The sequence below is a fragment of the Paramisgurnus dabryanus genome, chromosome 19 (genome assembly GCF_030506205.2).
Source record: "Paramisgurnus dabryanus chromosome 19, PD_genome_1.1, whole genome shotgun sequence".
Classification (NCBI taxonomy): domain Eukaryota; kingdom Metazoa; phylum Chordata; class Actinopteri; order Cypriniformes; family Cobitidae; genus Paramisgurnus; species Paramisgurnus dabryanus.
Genome location: NC_133355.1, coordinates 7,199,757 through 7,221,099, shown reverse-complemented (window position 1 = coordinate 7,221,099; position 21,343 = coordinate 7,199,757). Strand labels below are relative to the sequence as shown.

Sequence of the window (21,343 nt, the reverse complement as noted above, 5' to 3'; positions counted from 1 at the left end):
TGCACCTGGAAAGTCCTTGAAAGGTCCTTGAGTTTGAAGTTAACTAATGTGTGGGACTGGGAACCCTATATATTGTTTGTTCATGTGAGTTAATTTACTAATGTTTACTATTACAACCTTATTGTAAAGCGTTACCACTGTAAACTACTAATTGGTCTATTTTCTGGGACACTTTTTCTATACTAAACAAACAGGGTTGCAGCACTTTTATACACTACATACAAAAACTAAAGTTAATTTCCTAGGGAAATAAGGCAGATGTACACATTAAAAAATAAAATTAAGGTAATTTTTTATTATTTGAGTGTCACTTAAAATAAAAATTTGGCACCTGTTTTTTGCCTCATTGTAGCCAATGGCTACTTAGTTGATTTTTTTTTTTGGAACCCTGACTTCTGAGCCGGGTCTGAACTGACATATGTTCAACAAAAGGTATAATACAGGAAAAAACTTTCCATAAAATGTTATTATATATATATATAGTTGTTGTTATTATTATTATTATTATTATTATTATTATTATTATACTGTATATGTTATATAGCGTTTTAGCGTGGCGGTGTGAATGTACAATTAAAAAAAAATAATAAAGAAGTTTTACTTTTCAAATTTAGATATATATGCTGGTAAACAAAACAAAAATACACATATCAACAATGATATTTGATATTAAGTTGATATTTTTTTATTTTGGTATGACGACAAACTTTATTTTGTTAATTAACTTGAAAAATGATTGTCAAGTCATTTTCCACTTCATATCCTTTAGAATTTCTTTCAGTTGACTCTGTGGAAGGTGTTCTCCCCAACCCTGTCCAAAATACAAGATAAATATTAGTTCATAAAGCAGTTAAACATCAACATTATTTAAATTCTGGTTAAATTAAATTTAACATCTAACCTTGTAGCTTTCCAGTTGCCTAAGAGGCAATCCACAGGTCTATGTAGAAGCCAGGTGGTCTTTATTACATCAGTACCGTCCTCCTCCTTAAAGATCTGGCCAGAGAATGCACTACACGAGCCTAAGCATAAGTCAATAAGTCAAATCTATCCTGTACACAAATTTTCGAAACATTCTTAAAATGAGATACATTTATTTGATGAGCAATGCTTCAAGACATTTACGGGCAGTTTCCTGGACAGGGTTTAGATTAGGACTAGGCCTTGGTTATATTAGGACATTTAACTAGTTTTAAAAACAATATTGGTGTGCATCTTAAAAAAACAAGGACACTGATTTATGTTAAAATATGTCAGTGCGAGATGTTTTTTGAAATGAAGGCAGCTCAAACATCTATTTTATCCTAATCTGCGACTAAGCCCTTTCCGTGAAACCGCCCCTTAGATTATTTAAGAGTATATTTTTATGTGTTTGTTGGCTGAATGCACTGCAACAGCTCCCTTGGCCAAACCCACCTTCTATCTTCCAGGCTATGCAGAAGGCAAGAGTAGTAGTAGTAGTCTTTTCAGTCTCCTGTGTATTGATGTAGCCCACAATGTCAGCCTCTTCTCCTGGACTGTTGCTTGACCTAGCACACCTTAGATACTCAGCATAGGTTATGTATGTCCCACTTATTTGACCACTTTGATTCACCTCCAACTTCATAATAGAGCCGAGTTCGTTTTTCCACGTTCCAGACACATTTGAACTTTTCTAGATAAACATGAAAGCCTTTTGAATAAAACAATCTGTATTTTGCTTTTATCTCAAATGAACAGGTTTAGATTATAGCACTGTGTGTATTAAATACACTGTACAACTGTATGTAAAACCAATATTTGATGATAAGTGCACCGGCTTAACATGATTTAACTTAAAAAGTTGAACAAACCAGAAGCTTTAATTTCTAAACAAAAGAAGAATGTGTTCTTCAAATAATTTAGAATTTATTTCATTTTAATTTTGTACGTGGAGAAATGTCACATCCATAACACTGTTTCTTCCTCATAACAGCGCTATGGATTTGACATTTCTCTATTATGGATGTGACAATTATGAAGTTTGCACTTACTTATTTATGGAAAGCAATAATAATAATGCGTTAAAAAACTTTAACAGAGACTTTACAAATATTTATCTGAGATATCAGTATGCCTAAAAACTCTACTTTTCATGATAAGGTTGACATTTGCATGGAATTGCACAATTTATTATAAATAAATAATAGATAGAATGTGACGATATTTACTTCCAATAAACGGCATGCTTTCGGATTCACAGCCAAAATGAAGTCTGAATGTAAGACCGCTAGAAAACTAGTAAAAATGGCTTTTTTCAATATTTATTTGTGATTTTTTTAAATATATAATAAAGGTGCAAAAAGTCATAAACAAATATTGGTTATATATAATGACGTCAATATTTATTTTTTGTTAGAATGTTCTGAGTACGGTTCTAATTAAATGTTTAACTTTTAACATTGCAATTTAAAATGTATTTCATTTTTCTAGTCATGGTTTAAAAGGTAAAAATAATGGACGCAAAAGTGCACACTCAATTAAAGGGAGTGTACAACGGTATGTAAAACAAATATTTATAAATTAGTCAAAGCTGATAAGTGCAAAGTCTAGGTAAAAATATTGATGCTCCAATTTTAATCCATCTCCAATGTTGTTCCATTTGAGTTATATAAAAGCACAAAAGAGCTGCTTTATGGTCAGTGAATCTTTGGAAAATTCTTTTTGTTTTCAAAATGGAAAAAGTGTAAATCATTAATTTATAACATATTCCACTCTATTCTTGAACATAAAAAGGCATTACATGGCCATAAATTGAATGCAGAGCTCACATTCCAAGTATGGGTTATCTAAGTCACTTTCACTTCAAACTGAATAAAAATAAGAATCAGATCACCAAATTGGCCCCAAACCCAGCCCTAGTAAATGCTAGGAAAGTATTTCTCACCGCCATATTTTAAGCTCCAAAGTTTACTAGAGGGAAAAAGGGAGAGAGAAAAGAAGACAGCATACATTCATTTAATAAATCAGATCATTAAGGTAGATAATTAAACATTTCAACAGTTGGAATTCTCATTTAAAATAAACTGACATATAAAAGCAAAGACTTGAAGAGAATACATGTTCTTTTAAAAACCTTTAAGAAGTTTTATACAAGCGATGTAACGCACAAAAGTTCTCAAAAATGTTAAATAACAATGTAATAAAACATTACCTGAGTAAAGTGTCGAGAGACCGGAGCACTCGGAGTAAAATTGAGAGAAAGTGTTTGTTTAACAACTGATCAGGGAAATTATATACCAGTGAAGGGGGGAGGGATATATCAGGAAATTGGGTGTAGATCTGTTGGGTCATGTTGTGATAAGTAACCATTTACTGTCACTTCACTTTTTCTTACTGCATGAAGAGACTTTTTAACCAATTTAATCCCAATTTTTTTCCAGACATGAAGCTATCCAAATCTGTGCCAATAGCAACCCTCTGAAATAATCAATAATTTATATATTTTAAATATTTTGAGTGTGTTGAAAATGTGTTTTAAGGTCGGTCATTAAAATTGTAGGAATTTATTACTCTGTCACAACCCCCATGTCCATCCAGTGCCATCTGTATTCCTGTGATCAAAGACTATTGGCAGAGATGTTTATCCAGTACAGTGGGGGTTAAAGGTGGTCTTCTGATTGGTCAGTTAAAATTTTTTAACATCTATAAAAAATAATTTACAAGTATGTAAGAAAAGGTTTGTACTCTAAAAATACTTTATTTGTAACAAACAGGAGATAAAGAATTTACAAACGTGCGAAGAGCCGTTTCAGCACCCGGACAGCGCCATGAGTTTTTTTTAAAGCATTACTTTAAAAATGTTTCTCATCTCACCATATCCACAGGTGAGTCATCATATACAATAAATCCGTGAGGTAGCATTTAAAAAACATTTAAAAATAGATGCAATATTTGCATTTATTTAAAGCAAAGTATTTATTTACACACCAGGCTAGGGGTAAAGCAGCTCTTTACGCCTTCTAACATCTTGTAATCGGTCCTCTTTATGTCCAAGAGACTCAATAATAATCGTTTACATTTTAATCCTTTAATTTTTCATATTATAAAACGGGGGGTGTGGTCTGCTGCGCATCCATGTGTGTGATAAGCAAACGCGCATTGTCGTCCGGTATTATGAACACGCTCATTAAATAACAAAAACAACATTGTGCCATTGACTTTAGACTTTAGATAAACTTTAGGTTTTTTGCTGGTCAATGGCGTAGTCTATTTCAGTTGCCTCAAAATAGCAACGCGCCAACAATGCGTCTGAACACACCTGATATTCAGACCAGAACGCCCATGGGCGCAAAATTGGGTGCAAATGCATTTGCTATTTAAATAGCATGGCGCTAAACATGAAAATGATCATTGCACCGGGTTGAAAGTAGCAAAAGACAATTGCATTGCGCATTGAACTGCATTGCGCCGGGTGCATGATAGAGCCCTGCATCTTTAAGTCAGTACTGTTATTAAACCTTTCATTTACCAATGTGTTGTTTAGTTTGATTTTAATGCTTATACTTAAACGCTACATATTGCAATACAATATATTTATATTCCAGCAATGATCATAATTATACTTATTTCTGTCATTGGTGTAATTTGCAGAAGGGTGATAATTGACACAGTTTAACACCAGTTGCTGTTAACATTTCTCAGTCATTTCGGCATTCCTATAGCCTGAACCACTGTAGTAAATTCACCCTTACAATCACAACTGTGACCGGTGGGACAATGTAATACCGCATTTAATGCTATACTTTACAATAAGGTTGTATATGTTAGCATTAGTAAATGCATAAGATAACATAAACAATGTAGTTTTCAGCATTTGTTAATCTTTGTTAATGTTAGTTAATGACAATACAGTTGTGAACTTTTCATTTAGTGCAATATTCACTGTAATTGTCATTATTTTTTTGTCATTGTGAAACTTTAATGCAACATTCACTAATAACTGCAATTGAACTGTAAATGTTTTGGTATCCCATCGGCCACTACTGTTGCCAATGCCATCAACATGTTTACTGATTCCATGAACACACTTAACAAAACTGAATAATTGTTAACTATGTAGTGGGGCACAACAACCTCTTTGGGGGGGGGGGGGGCGCTACCCACAAATGTCCCCCCTTGACGCTGGCCCTGGTTAAAGGCATAACTGTGTTTGTTGTTCAAATGTTTTGTATTATTTTTAGTTTTATGTGTCTGAGCATGTTTTGTAGGAGATGCAGAAGAAATTATCATTTGAGACCAGAGCACTCTTAGTAAAATTGATCAAGTGTTGATCAAGAAAATAAAATACCAGTGAAGTAGGGAGGGATTTATCAGGAAATGGGGCGTAGGTGAGTGGGCAGTTGGGCCATGTTGTGATGAGTCAATACCACAAAGAAAAATTATTTTGTAACCGTTTACAGTCATCTCACTTTTTCTTAACCTTTTTAAATACTAAATTTTTCACAGGCATGAAAGTATCCACATAATGTGTCATTAGCAACCCTCTCAAATAATCAATAATATATATATTATTATTGTCTCACCTGCCACTTTATTAGGTACACCTGTCCGACGGCTCATTAACGCAAATTTCTAATCAGCCAATCACATGGCAGCAACTCAATGTATTTAGGCATGTAGACATGGTCAAGACGATCTGCTGCAGTTCAAACAGAGCGTCAGAATGGGGAAGAAAGGTGATTTAAGTGACTTTGAACGTTGCATGGTTGTTGGTGGTCTGAGTATTTCAGAAACTGCTGATCTACTGGGATTTTCATGCACAACCATCCCTAGAGTTTATAGAGAATGGTCAGAAAAAGAGAAAATATCCATTGAGCGTCAGTTCAACAAAACAAAACGTAAACAAAACAAAAATACACATATCAACAATGATATTTGATATTATGTTTATAATTTTTATTTTGGTATGACAACAAACTTTATTTTGTTAATTGATTAATATTTATCAAGTCATTTTCCACTTCTTATCCTTTAGAATTTCTTTCAGTTGACTCTGTAGAAGGTGTTCTCCCCAACCCTGTCCAAAATACAAGATCAACTGTCATAAAACAGTTAAACATCAACATTATTTAAATTCTGGTTTAAGTAAATTTAACATCTAACCTTGTAGCTTCCCAGTTCTCTAAGAGTCTATCCACAGGTCTATGTAGAAGCCAGGTGGTCTTTATTACATCAATACCTTTCTCATCCTTAAAGATCTGGCCAGAGAATGCACTACACGAGCCTAAGCATAAGTCAATAAGTCAAATCTATTCTGTACACAAATTTCGAAACATTCTTAAAATGAGATACATTTATTTGATGAGCAATGCTTCATGACATTTTCGGGCAGTTTCCTGGACAGGGTTAAGATGAATTAAGGACTAGGCCTTAGTTATATTAGGACATTTAAAGGGACATTCCACTTTTTTTGAAAATATGCTCATTTTCCAGCTCCCCTAGAGTTAAACATTTGGCGTAGTGGTATTACACACTGACCGAAAATCGTCTCCTTGGTTACTTTCAATGGCAGGGGCCTGCTGCAGCCATGTTACAGCAGCAAAGTCCTTGATTATTACGCCAGAATGAGAAAAACTTTTAATATTCTGTCGATCTTAGTACACGATGTAACTACAGAAGAGTCAAGTTTTAAATAGGATACATTTTGAAACTCTTTGGTTATTTTTTAGCATGATGCTAATGGTCTGATCAGATTCACTGGATTGTGCTGCAGAGCTAGGCTAAAAGCATATCGCCGGACCCGGAGATCGGCTGAATTGATTCCAAAACGGTAAGAATCAAATGTTTAACTAGGGGAGCTGGAAAATTATCATATTTTCAAAAAAATCGAATGTCCAACTTCATAATAGAGCCGAGTTCGTTTTTCCACGTCAGACACATTTGAACTTTTCTAGATAAACATTAGAACTGTGAAGGCTTTTTGAATAAAACAATCTGTATTTTGCTTTAATCTCAAATGCCCAGGTTTAGGTTACAGCACGGTGCGTATTAAATACAGTGTGTAAAACCAATATTTATAAGATGATAAGTGCAAAGGCAATTTTCCAATTTAAATACATCTCAAATTTAACCATCTTTTAATATTGTTCCATTAAAATGATATATAAAAGCACAAAGGAGCTGCTTTATAGTCTCTGTCACTTCGGATAATTCATTACTCCTTTTTGTCTTCAAAATGGAAAAAGGAATAAACCGTTAATTTATAACATATTCTGTGGCAGCCAGCTGCATAATTACAGCAAATTTTTTACAGTGTACATACGAAAGCGCAATAATGTTTTTTCCCAAGTGTTGTAGTTGTCTAATAGCAGAATTGCGCAATATACTGAGTTTTTTTAAGGAAGTTGCGCCACTGTGCCACCAACAAAACAGGTCGATTTTGTGCATACACATACATTGATTTTAACCCACACTGTAAAAAAAAATTCCGTAGAAATTGCAGCTGGTTTGCCGGTAATTTACCGTAGATTTAAATTTATGTTTTTTACTGGCAATATTTTGTTCAAAGTTAAATGAACATTAAACATTTACAAGTCTTTGTCTTTACAGAGTAAAACTAAAAAAACAGCATCAAGCAAAACATTCTGGGAAACAAAATCTGAAGCAAAAAACAGAAAAAGGTTGATGATGATTTTTGGTTCCCAGAATGCTTTGCATGAGGCTGTTATTGTATAGCTTTATTCTGTAAAGATAAAGACTTGTTAATATTTAAAATTTATTTAACTTTGAACAAACTCTTGCCAGTAAATAACATAAATGTAAATCTACTGTAAATTACCGGCAACCCAGCTGCAATAACATTGTAATTTCTACGGATTTTTTTTACAGTGCAGGGCTGGGTAACTACAGAACACATTTCTGGGTTAAATTGACCCAATTATTGGGTTGTTTTAACCCTAATTTTATTTGGGTCATTTTAACCCAGACATACTGTAGTTACCCAGCCCTGGGTTAAAAACAACCCAATAGTTTTTAGAGTGTACACATAGTTCCTCCTTCTTTAACGGTACTGAAAGGGGGGACTAGAGAAGCCATACTGACCATTGTGATCTGCCTATTCATTTCAATACCAGTTTGAGAGACCAGAGCACTCTTATGAGTAAAACGGAGAACAAATGTTTGTTTCGCAACTGATCAAGGAAATAAAACGCATTTGAAGCCTGTGTGGGGGGGTACATTTTCAGCAAATGGAACGTAGATCAGTGGTGAGTGGTGGCATGTTGTAATAAAAGCAAAGAGGTTCAAGAAGGTTCAAAGTAACACTTAAAGGTCACGTTCTTTCTGATCCCATTTTTAAAACCCTAGTTAGTGTGTAATGTTGCTATAATATCGTCTGGCATTATTTATGATATATTTTCTTTAATAGAAGTCTCCTTTCAAAGCCTACACCAACGGCTGGTTTGGACTACAGCCAGGGCCGCCTTAACCTAATGTGAGGCCCCGGGGCTAAGAGGTTTTGTAGGCCCCCCTTCCCCTCGATTTATAGTCTAATTTTATTTTATTAAGTGTAATATCTAGGTAATCTACATCACAAAATGCATTAGTTTCTTTCGAGACATACAACTGTGAGTTTTCCCTCTTTGAGCCAGAAAACACCATAATATTGTTATTAACATATCACTGAGCCCACTTGAGCATAAACACAAGACACTTTATTTAACAACCACACACAGCAACATGTGGTGATAATAAAACCAAAATGTGTGAAAGTATATATGTTTATAAGCTTTATATTTATATAGTTTTTGGAATATACAAATTTGCAGAAAATTGCCACTCATACTTAAATGCTCACCACAGTTTTAAAAATATAATAAGTTAAAGTTAGTTTTAAAGTAAAAATGCATTAATGATAACAAAAGATAAGTCTTTATAGACAGAATCTTGTTAAATGCATTAATGATATAAAAGATAAGTCTTTATAGACAGAATCTTGGTTTTTAATCAGTTATTTATTTTATAGGCTATTGAAGATATAGTATGCATTGTATTTAGTATTTATGCATACATAAGCATGTAAAACGACCAAGTATGAATATGCACAAGACAGACAGGGAACATACCTGTATATAAGATCTTTAGATAATGAGATTATAATGGTGCTATCAGGGGATGATCATTTGAGATGGTCTTGTCGCTCTTTACTTTCTTAGACTTGCACCTTTACCGTTGCGTCTCTTTCTCGTCTTTCTAAACCAACAGATGTGTGTACTGTGAGCTAACGTCGCGTCAAACTACATCGCTCTAGCTGCGCACGCGTCACTGATATAAACGCGAGTAAACTTAAACTTTATAACAACTAACAGCATTATGTGCGGGAACTCCTTTCTTAATTTAGCGGCACAGTTTCTTGTGCACTTTTGGAGAGACTTCTGCATGCCAGAGACTCAGACAGCTGCACGAGCACAGAGAGAGCGAACGAGCGAGCGCGCGCACGAAAGAGAGAGAGACCTGCACCTCACTAGTGCTTATTATGAAATTTCAGAAATTACTCTTTTATTTGTTGGTGGATTATTTCCTGTTTCTCTGTCATACTCAGTCTAACGTGCAGGAATGTCAAGTTGACAACGCGCACTTAATTACATTACGCGGAATAAAAAATATGTTATGTCTGACATTTTATTTCACGTTAAGTTACAACAGACCAATCAGCAGCCATGTAACGTTCAATTAGAGTGATTGACAGAAAACCTGACAAGTTACAAAACAATATGACCTTTTCAGCTCATCATGAACGCAAACTTGGGAGGCCCTTGAAGTTGGGAGGCCCCTGGGCTTCAGCCCAGGTAAGCCCGTGCATTAAGGCGGCCTTGACTACAGCCCTCTACTTCCTGCTTTAATGACGTCAGTAGAACAGTTTTTTGACTAAACTCCGCCCACAGGAATACATCAGTCACCAGCTAAGCTAACCACAAGCTAAGCTGCTAGCGAATCACAACACACTTAACGAACTACACAATCAGAACTCGATACGTATTTCTGAAGGAGAGATTTCATAGAACAAGGAAGACATCAGCCCGTTTAGGACAGTGAAAACAGCGCTGTAGAGATAAGTAAACTAAATTGTGTGAAAAATACAGCTTTTTTTTACATGTGAAACATGAACACATGTTATATTGCGCACTGTAACACAATCAAAGCTTTAAAAACACACAAAGAATGGGAGCTTTAAAGGGTTTATTCACCCAGAACATTGAAATACGGTATTATATACCAATGTTGTTTCTAAACGTAAGGCCTAATCCCTATTCTATTTTATACCCCTAAGCCTACAGAATGAAATGGGAAAGGCTAAAAAAATATTCCCCTAAGCCTAAGGCATCGCTACTACGCATCCTAAGTTAAAGTAGATTAAATGTTTATCATGCTGCCGTGACCTGTATTCATACGTTTAGTGAGCCTTGCACTTTTTTTTTACCAAAAGCAGCACACCACACACCCCTCCGTTGGCGATTCCGGATGGTCTCCCCTTCATCTAGTCACGTTAAGTGTAAAATGGAGAAGAAAGTGTTTCACAACTGATCAAGGAAATGAAATTGCAGTGAAATGTGTGTGGGGGGGAATATCAGAATGTTGTAACAACAACACAGAGAAAAATGCACAAAGTTTTTTGTTTGCTAAGTAACCGTCACTCTTACTGCTTGAACAGACTTAACCTATTTAATTCCAAAATTTTCCCAAACATAAAAGTATCCAAATTTGCAACCCTCTAAAATAATCAAAAATATATATTTAATATAACATTTTTGAGGATGTGTTGTTATTAGGAGTTTAAGTAGAAGATCTTGATGAATTACATTACATCTGTAATTTAACTTTTACCTAAAGGGGCCATGTCACAAGACTTAATCTTTAGTGTACCCAGAGCCAAGCTTTGAACCAGAATTTTTTCCCAATTGGTTCGTTCCGAACAGAAACAGTATTTTAACGTTTCCAGTTTTCGGTTCAACCCTAAAGGTAAAGTTCCTGAACCGGTTAAAAACTTTCCATGTCAGCTGTGGGACATACAAATAAGTAGGCTGATCATTAGGACATTAAATCTAAATTATTAGTCTACATAATTTTCTTTAAGTCTCTATTTTGTCATCAAACATTAAAAAAGGCTACATTATGTAAGCGGCATTACTGTAATTCTGACATGCCTACATTTGTTGAATGCACTTAAACACGCGCATACACAGACGGAGGACGAATTCCAAACGGCGCTTCGGGAAGAAGATGCAGCATAAAGTCAAAATAACGTTGTTTTTCAGTGCTTTATTCGCCAAATGTATTTTATACATCAAGAGTTCTGATCTTTGAAGGGCATAGGGATAATTAACTTTGATTGGAGTTGGACCGGACACATTCAAACGCATGTGCATCTGTGCGTACAAAAAATGTGTTAAATTTAGCTCCTTTTTGTGGTTAAATAAAGTAACTTAAAGCGGAAGTCCACCCTAAAACAACATTATGCTCCAACACTATATTTCATGCCATATATGTAGTTGATTGTGCTGCCATCAAATGTACTAACTCCATATAAAAAATTAAAGCTTTTAACTGCTACAGTAACGGTGATTTGACGCGTCATCAAATCACCGGAAGAAAAATGCACGACTACATTAATTCTGAATGTTCTAAATGGGGGCGGGTCTTGAGGCGAGATGATTGACAGTAGATGATAACGTTTTTGATTGACAGCTGCACAGGAGCTAACGTTAGCTTGCTTTGCTCGTGTTTATAATAACAACAACATGATAATAACTTTCTACGTAGTATGTTTACCGTAGTTACACAAAACAAGCAACAACTAAGCCAAATGATGTTTTAGATATTTTAACAATTTTACATTACCTGAGTCCGCGGAAAAACTGGGCTAAAAACAGTACTCAAAATCTTCCTGACGAAAGTGCTGGCTGCATATTCAAAGTAGTGTAGTGGTGGGTCAGCTGAGGGTCGCGTTGATGTCAACAATAAAAACTCCCGGTGGCCTGAATTTGTTGTCCTTACATCCACATACTGCACAGGTTCTAGTCATCTTTTATCGAGGGCTTTGGTGATTTCCCCCTCAGAGACGGTTAAAGCGGAGTTACTCTTTGGATGGGTTCGTCTGCCGGCTAACTTCAAGTTGACTTGAGTTGATTTGAGAGCTAGTTGAGCGGTAAAAGAAGTTATTAGGCTTGTTCAACTTCATGTGGCGTTGCAAGAATCGACAGCGGGATGACGTCAAAGTACCGCGAGAGCGATTCGCGATATCATACGGAGGAGTTTGCTTTTAAATCCCTTTCGCGGAACCTTGACGTCATCCAGCTGTCGGTTCCTGCGGCGCCGCATGAAGTCAAACAAACCTGACGACGGCATCGAACAGTGGTTAGTGGGTGGAGCTAATGACTCAGTTTCGCGCAGTGCATTCTGGTTAATTGTGTCCATTAAAGACCGTTACGAAAATTCCGCTTCAACACACTATCAATCTAATAATCGAAATCGTGCAAATTTATTGATTTTTCCTCATGTATAATGCAAAGTGGACATAAATTACCCGTGATAAACATGCTAAAATGTCTAGATTGGACTTCCCCTTTAAGTGTTAACATTTGCAAGCCTTTGAAACACGTGAAAATGATCAACTTTCACCCTATTAAATTTGCGTATTAAACCGCAAATCTCAAGCGGCCCGAACCGTAGGTCGTGATCTGTACAGATCACGGATCAACTGCAATCCGTTACACCACTAATTAGTATTAAAAAAACAAACATCTTGAGATACTTGGTAGCCTACAATATTTACTTCTTATGATTGAACATTAGAGACTTGTGTAGGCTTGAGTAGGCTACTTGCTGGTGGCAAGCTTCTCATTTCTCTGATGAGTCAACGACGACCGGAAGTGAACTTCACCGAGTCATATTAGACAGAAATCTTGTCAAAGAACGGAAAAAATAATGTTATTAACCGGTTACCATTATTTTCAATTAATGGTTCTGTTCCGGAACATATATTTTTGGAACGTTTCTGGTTTTGTTTCTGTTCTTTGCAAAACATCAAAAGTTTCTGGTTTTCGTTTTCGTTCCTTGAACCGGTTCAAAGCCTTGCCCAGAGCACATATGTGAACTTTTAGCTCAAAATACCATATAAATAATTAATTTTAACATGTTAAAATTGCCACTTTGTAGGTGTGAACGCGCTAACTCACAAAAAGAACCATGGAAAAGGACGAGACAGGCACTAGCTAAAGCTAATGCAGACCCTCAATTCAATTCTTATGAAGAAAAGTAACCTTTAACATTAAAATGACTTACTTCTTACTTTTACTTGAGTACAAGTTAAGTTACTGGTCCAAAAATCTACTCAATGACTCTTTATGACTCTTTCCACCTTTGGTCAGGTGAACAATTGAATCTGGCAAAACCTTTATCTTAGGTCATGCTTCATTTCTCAGCCAAACGGTTAAAAATTATAAACAGAAAAGTAGTTTGCAAGGTAGTACAATATAAATAATTCACAGATGCAGGCAATGTTTGAACTTTCAACTAGTCTGGCTTTCCTCCTTTAGAGGCTTTGTTTACCTCTGTTCTCCTTGAAGACATCCACAAATGGCCAGGAAGCATCAAGCTTTTAATGGCAGTCATAGAAGCTCTATTTTTAAACCATGATCCTGTATTGGCAAAAATAGTGAATCGGTGTGCTTGAGACTTTGGTGAAGTAAACGTGTGCAATGTTTCATAACTAATTGTGCACACAGTAAGCTTGGTTGACCTTGCTAACACACAACAATTACTTAAGCAAGATTTTGCCCAACGGGTCGATACAAGAGACATTTTGCGAGATCCCAGTCTTGTTTCCGAGAGTGCTAATGTTTCCCATTGTTACCTGTGGGGTGCGGTTGACGCCAGTCAGGCAGATCTTTCTCATGGGATGGATAAGGCAGATGATTCAGCCATTGCCATATTAGTTCTAAAGAAGTTGGGCGTCTCTCTCAATGAACCTCTTTGCATCAAAGTCCTTAGAATAAATCTGTGCTGGTTTAGTGCACCACATGTTTTAAATCAGACTAACTAGGCTGTTTATCATTACTCTTTTGTAAGCACACTAAAGCAATGTTGCATATAAATCCATATAAACATTTTAGACCTGATACTTTTCAATTAAGAGGATGTATTATTTTATTAATATTAGAGCATTACATTAGCAGTGCAAAGGTCATGGGTTCGAAGCCAGGGTACACACACATACTGATAGAATAGCTTGAAATGCACTGTAAGTCGCTTTGGATAAAAGTGTTTCCCAATGCATAAGTGTAAATCTGAATCTTCAGGGTTAAAAGATAATCACAGTGCTGTCTGTCTGCTTTGCTTTTAAAACCTTTTATAGCCGTGTGCGTATGTTGGAGATTGAACCGCACCATTACCTTCGGTACGTGGCTCCAACACACACACACACATTCATCTTCTCAAGTGATGTGCAATGCATGTAGGACTCCTCCAGTATTAAATCACTGAAACACAAAAAGATAAAGCTATTGGTCGCTACTCGGTTTGCAGTATTATATATGCAGTACATCTTATATACTGTAACTGTATGTGCGGTCTTTCCTTTGGGATGATATGGTGAAAGCTACCTTAATGGTTTTGACTGCTTTTGCAATCTTACAAAGCTTTATTTAAAAGAAAAAAACAGTTTAAAATGATAAAGAATCTCTTTGTTAATTGCATTGCACCATTTCAAGCTAAATCAATTTATGTTATAAGGGATAATGTACAGCGAGCCGGTCATTACTGCAAAATAAAGCCCAGATCTTGTATCATCCTGAAGGCATTTATTTTGTGATAATGACCGGTTTACTGTACATTTGTCTTGATGGTTATACAGTTCTCTACAGACTAAATAAATAAATGGACATGAAATATTGATTCAAGTGAAAATGATTTTATTATTTGAGAAGAGACTGGGTTACCGGGGTCCACAGTCAATTCTGCAGTGTTCAAGTTCAACTCTTGTGCTGCATGATACAATTGCTGTGATTATACTGGAGAGGTTTTGTCATAGTAGATCTCATCTGACATGGATTTCTGTGCAGCATTAATGAGCTTAGGGCTCTTTTAAATCTCTGAGCAGGTTACAGTACACACTACTGATCTGTGCCAGTAGAGGGTGTAATGCATTATACTGTTTTACTACTAATGGGAGGCTTGTTATTGAACTGTAAACAGAGCAAAGTAATGCATTAGATTGTAACAAGTTGATGATGTCTTTCTATTGTATTACGACTGCTTGATTAAAGCAGGAGACTTAGTTAAACTTTAATTTGTGTTCGTTATTATATATAACATCTTTAATGTAATGTCTGGTCTCAGATTGTTACTTGATATAGGGGTTTTCCCTTTACCAGGCATTGTGCCATGTTTTAAGAGTTGCATTAAGTTCCTGTTAAGCTCAGAGGATTTGAGTCAGGCAGAAGGGCTTGCGTGTTCATGGTGGAACTGTATGTCAAGTTAATTTTACATTTTAAACTTATAAAGATGTTCAGTCATTAAGTCACCATCAGCTTTTGCGATTCCTTTGGTGTGACAGGGCGTAGGCAGATTAATTGGATGAAACAATTTGAACTTTATTTTGCAGTTTCAGCGTATTAATTGCAGTATATATCAAAAATTAATTGCAGCATAGATATGAGGCCATTATGCTTGTGCAGGGATATTTTGATGTAATATACAAATCACCAAGCATGATCTAAATTTTTCACTTGGCACTTTCTTTGTAGATTCATTAAAATGATTTAAATGCAAATTTCACTGTTAAAAGCAATAAAACTGCCGGACTAGGAACAGATACATGTTAGACCATGATAAATACATTTGGATTAAATTTTTTATTTACATGTAATTACCTTGTAAAATATAGTTTAATTAAGTCAAATAGTTCCAGAATGGAAATAAGAAATGTTTCGATTTTGAAAAGAAAATGTGTGTGATACTTGACCAAGCAAAACTGGCACAAGGATGTTTTGGATGATGTTCCGCGCAGGGTTGCACAAGCCATTCATAAATTCTTACTGAAATTAAAACGTAAAGTCCACAGTATAGTATATTGCCTTAGTAACTGCTAGTAAGTTTGAAACTAACTATGTACTTTATTTTCTTGCACTGTGTATTCTTAAGACAAAATAGGGTTGAAAGCTCTACGTAAATAATGGACATTGTTAAAAATAAAATAGAAACCTTTAAATCTTTAAGCAGAAATTGTTGAAATGCCATGAATTTTAGTTGATCCCTAATTCAAACTTAATTTGCCTCACGCAGTAACGTTTAAAAATACAAGCACCTATGGGGCAGCAAGCACCTACAGAGCAGCAAGCACATAACGTAATAAGTTTATAAAACCCTAATAAGTTTATAAAAAATTACACTACTTTATCATTATTAACATAAAAGGCATATATGGATAATGGCTATAAGTATATTGATGCAAGTAAAACTAAAGGGATATTTTATCTTAGAAACTGTACAAAAAACCTAATAAATGACGTGTTACTGATATTATTTAACATGCACACAGAGATGTGCTTTAATTTATTCACAATGTTCTCTCTCTTAAAAATGTAAACGAATATAAATGTCAACATTATCATATATGAAGTCTGTTGAGTAAACAAGATCTTATTGATTTAGTTCAGTCAGTCTGCTATTTTATTCCAACCATTACTCTTGATCCAAGGCTTCTGTAAATATTTAGTTTGTCTAATGAGACTGCTTTGTTTTAATGGGGATGTTTTAAAAAAAGGACAGGGTGTATTATTTTTGTTGTAGGGTTGTTTTGTTCACACACTGCCAACACACATTTATATTTAATGGTGCAACCCAAAAAGTATATTAGTAGTTATAACTTTTGCACAATTGATGCTACCGACCCCTACATGTTCCAATTGTATTTTTAGCATGTTGTTATGTAGTTGCTATAGTCTTGTGAATGATCACCAGGGGGTTTGCAATGCAATTCTTAAAGTGTTATTTTGACATTGTGTGTGTGGTTGCTACGGCATTACTAGATGGTTGCTTACTGCCAAGAGCTCACCCTGGTTTTCTATTCTGGTCACATAGCAAGTACCACTAATAAAAAAGTCCACTTAGAATAAAGTCCAAATTGTTGATGTACTAATGCATTCAAACAGCACTTTACTTTCAGCGAAAATCAATCTCCGCTTCTACCCCAATTTAAAACCCCTGAAGCCACTCGAATGTGAAAAGATTTGCACATTTCTCGGAGTGACAGACATGTGACTGACAGCGGATTATAAATCCAGGTAATGATTCCAGCAGCTTCCTCACTTCCCCGTAATGTGACAGCTGATGGCAGGAGACACAAGACTGCTGAGCTTGTGTTTCTCATCGCTGACCTTACCACATTCCAGCCCTCCTCATTTTTGTCTCCACTGCAAGGGAACAGATGCTGTAACTCTTTGCTCATATAGCCATACAGTACATCTGTGAGATATAGACATCTTAAGATGCGACCGTCCTAAACTTGATAGCCCTATCCTTCTTCCATCCAATCTCTAGAAAAACGGCTTGCAAGTCTCGTTTACTTTACGACTGTATGTAAATTATCTCTGTTTTGATTGACTATCCTCATCCAGGTGTGCCAAGTTGCAGAATACTATATAGAGTTGTCCTTTCAATGTGGGCCATCACATCATTAATTTAATTAAATTTAAACTAACTTTGCTATTAACTTTAAAGGAAGTTAATGTGCACATGATGTTTTCTAGCTAGTACATACAAAAGAGCAAGAGAAAGTCAAATTTCCATGACATGGCTCCTTTAATGCGTATGCTGTTGGCATTTGCAGTTTCATTATGATGTCACATTTATGGGACAAATGGGACAGTGAAGTATAAATTGGTCTCTATGTGGCAAGATAATATAATCGTTGAACCTCTGCATCTCCAACCCTCCTTGTACAGGTAGTTTGACGCAGTCCCTGGTGTTTAATTTCTTGTGAAGTGTGCAGCTGGCATTTCAAACAGTTCGGGTGTCTTTATGTCAGTTTACCGTGAGTGAAAATGACTTTAAAGGGCACTCTAACTTTCTTTTATCTTTATATGGCGTGACTGGGCGGTCTGAATGATCTTCACTCCTTTGATAGTCTTTGAATTAGTAGCCTATAAATGTCATATTATACTCATCCTACCCTAGTTGGTGTTGTGTATTGTTCATTTTAACTGATGCATATAGTAATTTTAACATAGACAACCAATTATTGTGTATTACCGTATTCTACCTTTAATTTCAAATTAAATTTAGTCTTAACTAACCGGTTTGTACTGTTCAAGTGAATTCCAATACACTGATTATCTGCTCCATTTGATTGGATATGAAACAATAACTACAGGAAGTCCATGCCAATCCAACATTTTCTATTCTCACCCAAAGACCATTCACCCGTGTTGGTGAGCGTCTGTGAAGGACATCTGTTCACGGGCATCAGTCAGAGGGACGTTTCCGCCACTACTGGGAGCCTCCTAAAAATAACCATTAATGGCCAATGGTGCCAAGACAATAAGAGCAGTGACTTGTCCTGAGCAGATACAACAGGAAGTCTGGATGATCTCATGCCAAATTAGTTCAGATTTGTGAACTACTACAAAATTCACTCCATGTTTTGGTACCGTTATTATTCACAGAACGTATAAAACGTTTTAATGATGTGGAAGTGTGGGGTGGTCTACACCAGGGGTGCCCTAACTCTGTCCTTAGAGGACTGGTATCATGCTAAGTTTATTTTAAACTTGCCTCAGCACATCTGCCTGAAAGTTTCTAGTATGCTTGCTACTTTAAAGGGGTTTGATTAGGGTTTGGAGCTAGATTCTCCAGGACACCGGCCCTTTGGGCACCCCTGGCTAGACTATTTATTGTGTTGTTCCTAATGGTGTAAGTGTTTGGTATAATAGTTTATTCTGAAAATGATAAGCTGTATATTGTACATTCTTATTGTATTGTTTAAGGTGGCATCTCTAAATAACTTCTCAAAACGGTTTACTAGCTTTGAATTGCTCTTTCTTGTTCTTGAATGGCTTTTTTGAATTTTTGTGTGCTTCATTTATATCCAGCAAAATGATACACCAAAAGTTGTCTTTTTATCACATTTAAAACACTAGGGGCCCTATTTTAACGATCCGAAACGCAAGTGCGAAGCGCAACGCGCAAGTGAGTTTGTGGGCGGATCTTGGGCGCTGTTGCTATTTTCCCGGCGTGAGAAATAACTCATGCGCCGGGCGCAAATCAATAAGAGGCTGGTCTGAAGTAGGTTCATTATTCATAGGTGTGGTTTGGGCGTAACGTCAAATAAACCAATCAGAACGCTACCCAACATTCCCTTTAAACGCAAGGGCGCAAGTTCCATGGTGGGTTGCTATTATTATGACGGATTTACCAGGCGCACGCCAGGAGCGGTTTACAGCCGAGGAGACCGACGTTCTTGTAATAGAAGTCAAAGATAGAGAAGTTGTTTTGTGTGGGGATGGGAGAAACCCGCCCAAATCAGCGTAGGTTAAACAGGCGTGAGAGGAAATAGCCACAATTGTCTCATCAGCTGGCATCCCCATCGTTGCGCCAGCATTAATCGGGCACGCCGTGTAACGGGAGGTGGATCTGCCTCTACACAGAGGCCAGCAGAGGACATCGCTGCGTCCACCCTCACCGCTGAAAGGGTTTGGGGGCTTTGAAATCGGACCCAAGAAACGCAAGCAAGGTCCAACCCCAAAGTACTCTTACAAATCAAGTTCATATACATTAAGGTTTCTTATGAAAACATTTTAATTATTATTTACATAAAACAAACGTAATACAGCCACACAACAAACTTATGAAAATATTTTAATCGTTATTTGCATGAGAATTTTTTAACGCAGCCACACAATAAATAAAAACTATCAGCACAATGCTCACCACTATGATTCCCCTTCAAGGTTCAAGGTTCAAGTTTATTATAAGCCCAGAGGGCAATTTTTTATGCAACATAAAAATTCGTAAGCATCACACACACCATCCTACTTAAAACAATACATAAACAATACACACATCAATCTCACAAGTTTAAAAATCTAACTGCAATAGGAATAAAAGAAAATCCATACCGGTTACTCTTAATTTTAGGCATACTGTAACATAACCCAGACGGAAGCATTTTGAACTCGTGGAACAGCGGATGAGTTTGATCTTGAATGATAGTTTTAGCTTTCTGTAAAACAAACCGCTCAAAACTGTCTGATAACCCAGTCTGCTTAAAACCAATAATCTTGCTTCCCTGATTAACAATGCTATTCAATGAGTTCCGATGCTTCACATATCTCGTGTATTAATATTTTTTAATATTTTTAAGTGTAACAATTTATGATTTGCAAAAATAACTGTTACATCTGTGTAGATTAGATGCAAAGTGTATGCGCGTTGTGCACGCTATACATTATGGTCAAGCATGCGCCCTTAAAATAGCATAATGAACGACGCACAACGCGGTGTTGGTCAGTGGCGCAATTGTTTTTTGAAACTGGAAAATAGCATCAGGGATGGTTTGCGCCGGAACACGCCTCTTTTTTTGCGCTGAAACGCCCAGGGAGCGCAAGTTCATTCCCTAGTTTGCTGACGTGCGTCTGTGGAGGGAAAAACCCGCTGTGCGCCGGTTCAAAATACGAATGATACATGCGTCACTGACAAAGTCAATTGCGCTGGGTGCAAGATAGGGCCCAATGAGTCAATTTCTGGAGAGGGTTTAGACTAAGATCTAGGACTAGCCCTTACTAAACTTATATTAGGACTTTTTAGAAGTGTATACAAACGTACTTTACCAAAACAATACTGGTGTGCATCTTGAGACAAAACAATGACCCTGATTTATGTTAAGATGTCAATGCAAGATGTTTTTAAAGGAAAACAGCACTGTTTTTCAATATTTTACTATGTTCTTACCTCAACTTAGACGAATTAATACATACCTATATTTTTTCAATGCATGCACTTAATCTTTGTATAGCACCTTGTGAATGTGTTAGCATTTAGCCTAGCGCCATTCATTCCTTTGGCTCCAAACAGGGATGAATTTAGAAGCCACCAAACACGTCAACGTTTTTTCTATTTAAAGACTGTTACATGAGTAGTTACACAAGTAAGTATGGTGGCACAAAATAAAACTTTCATTTGGAGCCATAGGAATGAATGGGGCTAGGCTAAATGCTAACACATTCACAACGCGCTGTACAAAGATTAAGTGCATGCATTGAAAAAAGATAGGTATGTATTAATTCATCTAAGTTGAGGTAAGATCATAGTGAAATATTAAAAAACTGTG

The 21,343-nt window shown here is 36.2% G+C and overlaps 2 protein-coding genes across 3 annotated transcripts in view; one reads left to right on the top strand and one right to left on the bottom strand.

The window, feature by feature from the left end:
• Positions 1-21,343, top strand: part of oxr1b (oxidation resistance 1b) — an 88,449-nt gene that overhangs the window by 22,532 nt on the left and 44,574 nt on the right. The gene's annotated exons all lie outside the window — the stretch shown is intronic.
• LOC135771608 (avidin-like) lies at positions 663-3,273 on the bottom strand. Its single transcript, XM_065281932.1, has 5 exons — positions 3,173-3,273; positions 2,906-2,931; positions 1,417-1,654; positions 902-1,022; positions 663-811 (listed from the first exon to the last, which is right to left on the bottom strand). Exons 2-5 carry the CDS (start codon positions 2,909-2,911, stop codon positions 778-780), a joined length of 399 nt encoding a protein of 132 aa, XP_065138004.1. The 5' UTR covers positions 2,912-2,931; positions 3,173-3,273; the 3' UTR covers positions 663-777.